The sequence below is a fragment of the Apis laboriosa genome, unplaced genomic scaffold, assembly GCF_014066325.1.
Source record: "Apis laboriosa isolate Shangri-la unplaced genomic scaffold, ASM1406632v1 scaffold69_cov144, whole genome shotgun sequence".
NCBI classification, from domain to species: Eukaryota; Metazoa; Arthropoda; class Insecta; order Hymenoptera; family Apidae; genus Apis; species Apis laboriosa.
In genome coordinates, this window is record NW_025224165.1 from 2,976,285 (window position 1) to 2,989,756 (window position 13,472).

Genomic DNA, 13,472 nt, shown 5'->3' on the forward strand with positions numbered 1-13,472 from the left:
TATATATGTATATATATATATATTATATATATATATATATATATATATATAATCTAATATATATCTAATAATAAAATTTATATAATCTTATATTTTTAATATTTTCTAAATATTCTTGTAAATTTAATAAAAAGTGAAAATTAAATAATTACTTTTTCAGAAAAAAATTAACATTAAATCTAGCATTCTCCATTATTATATGTAAATATAATATAAATATATATATAATAGTTATTAGATAATTAGGATTAAAATATGTAGATATATTATAGTATATCAAATATATATATTATAGTATATCAAAGTAAATATTATATTATATATATAATTAATTAGAATATAAATAAATAGATATTTTTATAAATATTAAAAATAAAAATATGAATTATATTTCGAATATTTGTATATAATTTTAGCAGTTTCAAAAATAAAAATTTGTTTTGAGTAATAAGTTTAGGTTAAGTTAAATTTAATAGTTCTAATATATGATAGAATTCATTTGATTAGAAGGAAATTGTATTTATTATATTAGAAATTAAATTAAATTTTTTATTTTATTATTTATAGAGATTTATTACTTTAAATAAGAATAGTACTCTTCTATATTAATGATACTATTTTAATTGAATTGTGGCTTATATTTAATTGCATAAATTACGATTCCATTAATATGTCCAATTCTGAAGTTTGATTTAATTACCAGGAAATCGTGCTTCTCGTTTACGACTAAACTTAATTTTGCAATATCGTTCAATTACAAACTACGGGATGGGATTTTGCAATTTAACGAAAGCAACAGATACTTAAATTTTCAATTTAACAGTTATCTAAGAGGAAAAAGGAAAGAAAGATATGAAATTAATCTATTAATGATCTATAAATAATAAGTAAAAAATAAAAAAAAAGTTTTCTTTTTCTTTATTATCATATAAATCATATCATATAAAATTTAATTGTAAAATTTTTCCAAGACTGAGATAATTGATTCATTCATCTTTTATTTTTCAGCATTCAAATAATTATAATATTTCAAAAAAAAAGAGAGTTATCAAATGATATATATATATACTTCGAAATATAATAGAAATTAAAATTTGATTTAGAGAAGTAAATGATTGAATTCGAATTCCAAAAATAAAACAATGCATTTTAACAAGCAAGTAATTTAAGTTATAATAAGTTTATTATTTAATTAACTTGTATTGATTATTGCCAAATAGAAAAAAAAAATAAACAAAATTTAAAGGTTTTTTTTTAAAAAATTTTAGTTTTAAAAAATTCGATCATACTATTATTAATCATCAAAGGGATCATTTTTTTCGCGTCATCAATGATATTAATAATTTGGTAAGAATTTCATTAGGAATTATTTGGATTATAATTATGACGTGATGAATCTCATAATTATATATTGCTTTTACAAAAGTATCATTAAATCTCTATTGAATTTATGTAAAAACAACAAATTAATTAAATTATTATTTTTGAATTCTGTATTGAATCATATAACTTTTTATTTTAATTAAAAATTTAAAAAATTAAAAATTTTCAGAAAAAATTTTATTTTTTTATAATTCTTTAATTTTGCTTACATTTCTTGTTTTTTTTTTAGATACAGAGATGGATCCGTGCGACTTCGAAACCCAAATATTGAGCTTATGGATCAAGATATATTATATCATCTTGCTCTGGGTAGTGGTTCCCACGATCTCGTTGAAATGTTTGGAGATGTCAAGGTAAATGAAAGTAATAATCAATTTTTTCACCAAAACAGAATAATTAAAAAGATATTAAATTTTGAATGCAACAAATTAATATTTATGTTTATGTTTATATTTTGATAGTAGTAATCATTATGCCAATATTATGAAACAAAGTATGACATAATGTTTAATGGTTACTTAATGCATAACTGATAATGAAAAACTACGCACTAAAGTGTTGTGTAGTAAATAGAAGTGTTTCTCAATTTTTCATATAATATTAATCTTATTTATTTGGGTAACTTAATAATTTGTGATTTCTTTCTTCACAATTAAAAAAAAAATTATTTTTAATATTTTCTAAATATTTGCAATGTAATGGATGTAATTTCAGCCATCTTTTTTTATTCATTAAATATCAATATTATAATTAATAAATATTATAATCATTAGAAAAATATTGCGATATCAGAAATAAACACATGTTTAAAATGTTTAAAAGAAATTAAATAAAAAATTAAAATTAATCAGATTAATTCTTAGAAAATGATTTGTAATATCAAAAGTCGCAAGATGTCATGTAAGAAAGAAAAAAAATAAGAAATTTTATTTCTAACTATAAATTTAGTTTAATATTAAAAATTACTATATTATTTGTGTTAACTAGTACTATATTTTATTTATATTATTATTTACATCGTATATCATTTTTTTATTTATTCATAAATTTCTTTTTGATTATTAATTTTTTCTTGTTGTATTTTCTAAGTGTTGAATTTTTTCGTTGTAATAATAATTATTAATTTTTCTAGTTTCTTTTATTATCAATTTTATTTTATAAATAGCAAATATTTCTACGGAGTGCTATTGTCTTCTATTGTTATATATTAGTGTCTATTATTAGAGCGTTCTTTTCTATTGTCTTTCCAATGTTATATAGCTTCAGCAAATCTATTGATTTCTATTTTGCGTATTATTATTATGATCAATGAACGATTACATCGTACATCTTTGCACTTTGCATATTTGACGTAATATTTTAATCATTGATCGTATATTAATTTATTTGATTGGATTATTATGAATTGCAAATATTTATGTAAATATAGATTTTTATAGTAGATAGTTAAATGTAAAATCTAGATAGTAGATGGTTAAATGTAAAATCTAGATAGAATTATTTTATGATTTAGTAATATATATTTATTTATTTTACTATTTTTGCATAATACTTATATATTTTCAAATCTATTTTAAATATATGTGAGAATATAACATCTGAACATATAACATCTTTCTTGTGAAAATAACAAGATTAATAAAAATTCAAATTATGAGACAATAAATTTTTTTTTCTTTTCTTTTTTTTCTTTTTCAAAACAAATTTCAAAAAATTTAATAAATAGATCTATATCAGTCATTTAATTGTTTAAAAATTACTCTGCTTGATTTTTATTTAAATAACTTGTCACATTTTCTTAGATAAACAATTTTCAATAAAAAAGATCTATTATTGATAAATTAAAAAAAATGGAAATATAAGAATTTCTATTTTTATATTTTACCAAATTATTTATTTCATCGAGTTATTATCTTGAATTTTTAAATTGTAATCTGTTATATTTGCGATTCCATTAAAAACTGAAATAAAAATATATATCTTCTTCAGTAAAAACTGATGGAACTTTTGTTGAATTATATATATAAAACTTCTCTATTTTAAACATTATTATCTTTATTATCACATTTATCATATTAACAGTGATATAACATGATGTATATTCTACACAAGAAACATATTAAATATTGAAAAAATTATTAACAATACTTGATTATTTCCTTTTGAGATATTTAAAAGTGAAACTTATCGTAGATCACTTGAAGCCGTAGAAAAATTGCATCGTTAGCATTTAATGCTATATAACTCTGAAAATATTTGCATCTATTCAGAAATATTACCCGTTTACAAGTAAATTCAAATAGTAAAGTTAAATGAGTCATCATATATACTATGAGATTCATAAATTCGATAATGCACAAAGTTTTTGAAGATAATGAAGAAAATTTTTGACATTGATATTTTAATTCTTTATATAATAATTTAAACATTCGATATAAATGAAGATTGAATTTTTTTAAAGCGAATAAACAAATTTATCTACATTTTCTTAATAAACTATTGATTCACTAATATGAAGTATTATTATATTATGTTATTACATAATATATACATATTATAATATTATAATATTAATTATTATACATATTATTATATTATGCCATCAAATCAAATATGGACGAAATTTATTTCAAATATTAATTTAAAAATAATTATTTTAAATAACAATAATTATTATTTTATAATTAATGTTTCAAATAATGTTATTTTCTTTAATTGGACTTTCTTTAAGTAAATAATAAATTGAAGAATTGATTATTTGACAAAATATTTCTTATTTCTTAATTGTAAATTTGTTTTTTAAATAAAATTCAGATTAGATTATTAATAATATTAATATTAATAATATTAATATTAATAATAATAATATTAATAATAATAATCGCAATAATAATAATATAAATATTTGATTATTACTACTAATCATTATTTATATATTAACTAATTATTTTCATCAAAATTAAATGATAAATAATCATAGGAAACGATAAATGAACTTATAAATGAATTTTTTATGGAACGAATATATAAATAAATCACTTAATTGCAAATATAATAATCTAATTTTTGTGTGAACGCTTCATGAAATAGTTAGTATTATTTCAAAAGTAGATTATTTTTCAAATTAAAAAAGTAATTTTAAATTAATTTTGATTTTTAAATATCTGCGTTGAATGAATGTCATCGTACATACGATTTACAAACACGTTCTTTTTTATCGCGGCATCCTTTCATGTTATCAACGAAACTGTGTATTCATAGACAGATCAATGAGGAGTTCGCCATTAAAAGAAAGTACAGTATTTCATGACCTAAATAGAACAATAGCCGAAACTTCTATGCGCATTCCTCGACTATACAGGAGGTGGTAATCCACGAGGTATTATTTTGTACGTCGCACGCCAACTATATTCACTCACGAATTGTACGAATGTTCTATTCCTCCAGAAAAGAGCAATTGCACCGTTACAAATTATAAACACCAAAAGGCGCGTCTCGTTCTGGTTTTGTTTCATTCATTTAACGATGAAAGCGATTTCTTAACTCGCTGATGTATGATGCATGTGTTTTACGGAAGATATTTCTTCAAACAAAACAATATATAAAATTCTTTAATCTTTTAAATTTTTAATCTTTTAAATATGGCTATTGTCGAGATTTTACGCAAAACACAACTGTCACCAATAAGCGAGTTTTAAAATAATAATTATACTTTTGTTATCTGAGCTATCAAAGAATAATTCCATTTATATGAGCATTTTTATAATATAATATAATTTCTAGCAAAAAGTTTTCAATTATCTTTTAGAATAAATTTTTTAAAATTGAATGAAACATAAGTTAAAAAGTTTATTAAATGATATGTAAAAAGAATTTTGGAAAAATTATAATTAATCAAAATCGCAAAGAAAATAGTAAAAATCTATAAATTGTAAAGAATGATTTAATACTTTTTAGTTAGGATTAGTTAAGGATTATGTATATAATTACAAATATACATCATATCTCTGATATAAAATATATAAAAGTTAATTCATCAAACAATTATTATACTTACAAAATTGTTTTTAAACTTACAAACAAAGATATAATATTTGATTTATTATACATTTTAGCAGAAAATATTTTGTGAAATTCTTTTATATAATCATAGCTGGTGGGAAAATTAAGTGAAGGTCTATCAAGAATTATGTAAACATATTTATTCCTTGATAGATTCATATAAATGGAGTATTACTGTATTATATTTTATTTTAGAATTAAATAAACGAATACAATTTAAATTATTGTATAATTTTGTTTTACAGTTTGTGTGTATGGGAGGAACGCCGAAGCGTATGGAACAATTCGCTAATTACATAATGAAGGAAATAGGTCATAAGCTTCCAGCCGGAACAACACTTCTTGATATTAGTCAGTATTCATATCGTTATTCTATGTATAAAGTTGGACCGGTTCTTTCTATTAGTGTAAGTATATATAATATTATTTTTGTTTTTAATTTTAAAAATTGTATGTATATATGTATATATATATATATATATATATACATACAATTTTATATATATATATATTATTAACAATTAATATCTTGTTCGATCTTTCTGATTATTACATAAATTTAAAAAAGAGTAAAATTTCGTGCGAAATATTTAAAGATATAAATTTAAGGTAGAAATATGAAAAATGTATAAATGCCATTTAATTTTATCCTCATATATAGAAATTTCGTTCAATTGTATAATGTATAATTTACAAAATGTTATAAACATACATCATTTTCTTCTTGCATTATAATTTGAATTAATTATTTTTCAAAATGTCATGTATTTATACAATTATGTAATCTGGATTTAATTAAATATTACATTTTCGAACGAAAGCATAGTTGAAATTGAAAAGTTTATTGAAATCAAATGAAATATTCTGATGCGATATTTGTTCATGATTAAATCGGATTCAATTTAATCGAGTATTGTATTTCGAAGATCCGTTGGAATACGTGTATAATTAGCTTATGTAATTATGCCGAAAAAACATTTGGAAAGATGTTGAAAATTGTTCTCTTTAAATTCAAAATAATATTCTCAAGCAAATTTATCCAAGAAGAATAAACATTAAAATTTTGCTTATTTTATGGATTTTATTTTCGTTGAAACATGTTTGTATTTGAAAATATTTAAAATAATATTCCATAATATTACAAATAAAAGATAAAATATTATATTCAATATTATTTTAAAGAGATAATTTGTTGATTTTGTTGAATTTACTTTAAAAATTAATTTCTTTTAAAAAGATTAGAGAATAAAAAATAATATTAAATTAAATATATTATTCATGCAAAAATCTTGTTTTCAAGGAACTTTAAATTAATAAAAAGCTTTTAATTAAATATAAAACTTTTACTTATAAAACTATTATTATTTTAATTATTCATATCGTATCTATCGATATAATAAAAAATAGAACAATTAAGAATTATAAATTCGTTTTACTAATAATAGAAGATATTGATCAATATCATATATCAGATAAAATATGCTTGAGCTATACAAACTATAATCAAGATTCCAGTTGAAGGGAAAACATGGAGTTGAGTATTTCACGCTAATCATACGCTTTTTTTCTTTCACCATGCACCAGTTACTCAATTCGTCTATAGAACAAATTGTTTTTTATCGATACTTTGTGTACATCATCCGTAAAATGTGATAACTCGTTGAATGACGCGAGAAATATAAAATAAATTGCATGATCATAATGTAGTTCATTTTTTGCAAATGGCGTGAAAAGAAATTGCAATATTTATCATACGACGAATAAAAAGAAAGAAAAAAAGGGAAGAATTGTTCTGCAAGTTCTTTTTTTAATCTTTATATATATATAGAATATTAAAATATTTGCGAGACATCTTTGAACGGTTTAGAGACTAAAACAAACATAAAAGTTGCTATGTAAAAATGTTGATGAAGATCTATTATTAAGTTATAAGCAATTTAAGTTTGCGATATATGAAGATAAAGATAGAGTTTATTGAAATACATTGGAGAGAGAGAGTACAAGAAAGATATTAAGAACAGTTACGAACGATGACCTACTATATAAATTGTTGCTAATTTCGGATCCATATACATGTATAACTAAATAACATTTTTTCAACATGATTCAAACTTTGATTTCAATAATCTTTTATTAATAAGATTCTAATCTTGAAATCTAGACGCATATTACACCATATATACACATACATATCAGATATACCAAATAATGACTATTTAAAAGAATTTGAAAATGTTTTGATGGGAAGATATCTTGACATTGGCATAAGGAGAATGCAGAGAATATATTTTTCTGTTTAGCATGGAATGGGTATACCATCGGTTGGAATCTTGCTTCACGAAGTGATTAAGCTGATGTACCATGCAAAGGTGAAAGATCCAATATTCTTCAGGATTGGTACATGCGGAGGAATTGGTCTTGAAGGTGGCACTGTCGTAATTTCTGAGGAAGCAGTCGATGGAATGCTGAAGTCTTATTTGGAACTGGTAAAAAATTCTTCTGAGAAAAATTCCATATTTTTATTCTTGTAACAACATATTTTCTGGAAAAAAAACTTTATTTTAAGAAAATCATGATTTTTGACATTATGTATTTCAATAATGGCGATATATTATATATATTACAATATTAAATATATAAACTTACTAATCCATCGAGAATAAAATAAGATTCATGATTTATTTTCGTGTTGCTGATATTTTGCGATGTATAAATTTCCAAAATGAATTAAGAATGAATCAAATCTTTTTATATTTTCCGAATACATTTAATTTACGAAATTAATTAATATAAGCTAGTTTCTATTAAAATAATTTTTTATCCAAATTAAAAAAATGTAATCATGTGTTATTTGGTTATAAAGAATTTGTTGAAAATATTAAAAATATTGAAAAATACTATGTCATATAGTCAAAAGATTAATAAGGTATGAAACAATCGTTTAATATATAATTTATTGTATTATTAATAAAATATTTTAATTACTAACATAATAAATTATTTTATGATATCTTTATCTTTTTTTTTAGCCCGTGCTTGGTAAAATGGTAAGAAGACCTGCTAAACTAGACAGACAGCTGGCTCGTGATTTGAAGACATTAGCACATCGTGACAATCCTTATGATACTGTAATTGGTAAAACGATGTGTACTTATGACTTCTACGAAGGACAAGGCCGAATGGATGGTGCATTCTGCGAATTCACGGAAAATGAAAAAATAGAGTATTTAAACAAGCTGCATAAAGCTGGCGTAATAAATATAGAAATGGAGAGTCTTGCATTTGCTGCTCTGACACATCATGCGGGCATCAAAGCTGCTGTTGTTTGCGTAACATTGATAGATCGATTCAAAGGAGATCAGGTATTTTCACGCTGTGAAGACCAATTTTTTAATAAAAGAATTAATAAGGAAATTTAAAAAGTGAAATATAAAAATCTTTCTAATTTACATGAATAAAATCTAATTAAAATAAATTTAATTAAAAAAAATATAAAAACATGTTAATAACATGTAAAGAAATATTAAAAAATACTATCTTATTTTTTATTTTTTATTTAGAAAATCAAATTAAAACATATTTAATGTTTCATAATCATAAAAAAATCATAAAGAAATCATAAAAATCATTTATAATAAATTTACATATTACATATTTAAATTCATAGAAACATGAATAAATGTAATAGAATTTATCAATATTTTTAAATCAATATAAATATAAATTTTTAAATATTTCAATGTAAAGAAAAGTCAACTTATTTTTGTTATAAATAATCCATACTAATATTTTTAATTCTAAAAAATTTTTTTATATTAGATATATTTGTCATATTGTAATATAATAATTACAGTAATATTTCTTAAAAATTATATTATTTTCAATTTAAATTTATCATTATAGGTATTAGCGCCAAAAGAAGTTCTGGACGAATGGCAAATAAGACCGCAAGAATTAATCGCACGCTATATAACGAGATATCTTCAACGAAAAGGCCGTCTCTCCTTAGAAGGTCATGGATCAATGTGTGTCAAGAGTCCACGTCGGTTTAAATTGGTACAACAGGAATCGGAAAACTATGATTAAATTCAGGACATGTCAAATACAGAAATTACTAAGAAAAACCAATATGGATTTTGTTAAGAGAAGAATGTACTCTTATAGTACAATGAAAACACACGGATTTGTTAATTCTATCAACGATTGATGCACTGATCAAACGTCCTTTTATTCTTTTACGTATGTTCATATTATTGTCATACAAAAAATTTAATGAAAATGTTTTACCATTATTTTTTTTATAAAATGAACTATTATTTATTTCTTTAATGCGAGTTTTGTACCAAGAAAGTATTTCTTAAAAAGTATTTAGATATAAAAATAAAATTTAAGTTATATTATGACATTTTCTAGTAAATCTTGGATACTTAATTATTAATATTAAATAGTAATTAATGAAATTCGATATTGGCAATAAAATAAGTTATCATTTAACTTATTAAGAGTTTTTTGCACTTTGTAGAAATGTTTTTAATATCTTCTATTTTTTTTGTTTATATAATTAATTGAGTTTTAAACTTTTAAAATTTTAAAATTGTGTACTTATTTGTACGATTTTTAATGTAAAATTTTAAAGTTCCTTTTTTAAGTTTATAATAATCGCGAAAAAGAAGCTCAAAGAATCGTAAACCTTATCAGTTTTACTGCATTACTGTGTTGCAGTGATCCAAGTACAAACGAGGCAAGATATTTAAAGATATAATTACCAAAGTACATGATGTATCTACATTTTAATGACCATATTTGGCTACATATCTATCGTCCGTGTATTTTCTAAAAATTTTATTTCAGGCTGCAATTATAATTATATCACATATGAAGAAAATTAACATTCATCGACCAAGAGATTTTTATGTTTGAAACACGCGAATCTTTAACATATATTTTTTACATGAAGCGCTGAAGTTCTACAACAGATCTACGAATGATTTATTATAGATCTATGGTGCTCGCAGTTTTATATTATTGATTCTATAAAATTACAAATTCTTTTAACTGTGTTTTAAGGACGTATAAAATATCTTATCGATAATGTTAAGATTCTATGTATTAGTAATTGATTAGAGATTTAGTAGTACATTCCATATAGTTAAGTAATAGCATGTGCTTTTGTTCGATCAATATTTATATAATTGAGGTTTTTATATGTGTATATGTATTATATACACCATGAATAAACGTATAAAGACAACCTCAATTAAATTAAAGTTCATCTGAGACTGGATTAAAAATTAAAAAAAAAAAAAAGGAATATAAATACATTAATGAGATAATATAATTTTGATTTTTTTTGTTCTCTAGTGCCAAATAATAAATTTGAAGATTAATTTATTGTAATAAATTTAATCCTGTCTCAATATTATAACTTGTTGAAATTTTGCGACCAATGAACATATTAAAAATATTGGTCATCAAACAATCAGTTGCTACTTCTTCTATAACAAAACAAAAAAGCAGAATTATAAACTCTTTTGTAAGGAGTTTAAATAAAAGAATTAAATATAGCTAATATTATTACTTAATGGTTTTGGGCTTTATTCTTAAGAATTACGTGTTATATATGTACACATATATGTATATTTTTAAAGTGTGTGTGTTTTTGTATTTCAATAGAAATTTGTTGATCAAAAGATATAATGACTCTTGTTATGGGATAAAAGGAAGAAAACAATAGCTGATCAAACAGCTATCAAATATTTAAATATAATTAAATGCTATATTATTATACATTATTATAATGACGATTGTTAAAAGTTTACTATAAACACATATTTTACTTATTTTTTAAAACAATTAAGTTTTAGTAATATTGTAAAATTTTTTATTTTATTTTATTTTATTTTATATGTATTAAACATTTGGTTTATGTATAGATAGAACATATATATTATAACTTATGTTTATTTAAAATTATAAAATGAATGCAGGTAGAAAAATATTAAAACATTTTTAATTTTAAATTGCTTATAAAATTTAATAGTGTTCCATAAATTATATATTCTATGAATGTGTTCAATGATAAATATTTTTCTAACAATCACGCCTTATATTTGTTAAAATTTTTAACGAAAGTTTATTTTAGGCTCTTGCTATAAATTTTTAATATTTCAAAAAATGAATTTTTTATGAAAAAAAAGTAGCATATGCAAGTGTATTAAATTTTTAAATTATGTCAACTAATAGTAGATTTTGTCAATCAATAAATCAATCATGCTATTTGTTTTTCTTGAATTTATTTATGAATGTCATATTAATTTTTTACTTTAATTATTGTGACAAAAAAATTCAGGGCCATAAAAAATTGAAAAATATCTATCTAGTAAGTTTTTTCTATAATATTTTTTTTTTGTTAAAAACCGACAAGTTCAGAATATTAATATTTATTTGAAAATAAAAAAAAGATGAACATTTGTAAAATATATCATAATTACGCACAATTGTTAGTTTAATATTTATTGTACAACTTTGGATAAAAGTTCATCATAATTGTTAATGAAAATTGTTGGTGTTATGATCATAGTTCAGCCTGGAAGTTCTACACAACATGTTAATTATATTTTTGTGATTATCAATTCCCCTTATATCGTGTTTATAATATATTCATGTATAATTGTAGCTAGCAATGTTATACATATGTATTGTACAATACACCTTCATTGACATTGTTGAACGTCGAATGTAAAAAATTACCTTCATAATATTAAATTCTTGAGAATTAAGCGACAGAGCATGAAATCGAAGTTATCTCGCCATTTATTCTTAATCGATTATGATCTCCACATCACTGGTAATTGCGAAAAAAAATATTGATATCCGTATAGACAAATTTTGCTATTTGACATATCGAATGTTTTGAATCGATTTCAATGTTCTGTAAACAGCCTAAAGTATATACAAATACATAATTTAGAAATATTAGAAATTATAGAATTGAAATTTATCTTTTTATTTGATAGTAAGTACACTTTGTTTTTAATTTGCATATACTTATGCGTGATTTTTTTTTTATAATAAGAATAAATTTGATAAATGGAGAGCTGAGAATTATAGTGATATAAGTCATATAGAAATTATTTTGAGAAATATAATATATGTACAAATAAATATTTAAGGAAAAAAATAGCTTTCTTTTCACATTCTCTATTTAATATTGGAATGGCTTTAATTCGTAATTAATATGTTGAGATAACTTATATATAAGTAACTTAAAATGTAAAATTATAACATAATTCCATTTTCTATTGATTGACTTACATCATTATGATTCTTAATCCTTTGAATTTTGTTTTGTAATACAAATAAATTTAGTTGATTGAAAATTTGAAGTTATATTTCAATTTGCTTATTTTAATGATAATTGCAACGAATAAGTTTGTAATCTTATCCTGTTTTTGTTTTCTATAAACAACGACATATCTGTGATGCGTATTAAGAAATTAATGAGAAGTATTACAAAGAGTACCAAATGTTATTACATACCCACACGTATTCAACTTATAATGACTTTTCTCGATGACATGCCTACATCGACGTATCGTCGATATATTTATCGTCTATTGATTATTAATCCTACTATATATTTCGTGAAATTCTTCACTATTATCCATATATATTTTAAATTATGAAATTAAATATTTAATCTATCGATACAACATCGATAAAAAAGATGTTTAATATAAATTCATTAATATTATTCAACTATCGCTGTCCTTTTACTGTGAATGTATTTATTTATATGCAACACTGTTTATGATATAATTAATCTGTCTTTTTAAAAATTGATTACTCTACGACAGATTGATTATAATATATATAATAACATAATGTATATAACTGTATAATATATATAATGTTATTATATATAGCGTTATATATAACGTTATTTATTGTGCACTATGTTAAAAAAAAAGACAATAAAAAAGAAATTAATACCATGCGTTCTCTTTTATAAAAATTTCCACATATAG

At 21.6% G+C, this 13,472-nt stretch overlaps 1 protein-coding gene across 2 annotated transcripts in view; it reads left to right on the plus strand.

Annotated features, from left to right (window-relative positions):
* Nucleotides 1–10,752, plus strand: part of LOC122719066 (uridine phosphorylase 1) — a 29,398-nt gene extending 18,646 nt beyond the window's left edge. For both annotated transcript variants that reach the window (XM_043944597.1, XM_043944596.1), the window contains exons 2-6: nucleotides 1,613–1,736; nucleotides 5,691–5,852; nucleotides 7,746–7,931; nucleotides 8,475–8,807; nucleotides 9,349–10,752. In XM_043944597.1, coding sequence (XP_043800532.1) covers nucleotides 1,613–1,736; nucleotides 5,691–5,852; nucleotides 7,746–7,931; nucleotides 8,475–8,807; nucleotides 9,349–9,531 — 988 coding nt within the window. In that variant the 3' untranslated portion in view covers nucleotides 9,532–10,752. The remainder of the gene's footprint in view (nucleotides 1–1,612; nucleotides 1,737–5,690; nucleotides 5,853–7,745; nucleotides 7,932–8,474; nucleotides 8,808–9,348) is intronic.
* The last annotated feature ends 2,720 nt before the right edge of the window (nucleotides 10,753–13,472 follow it).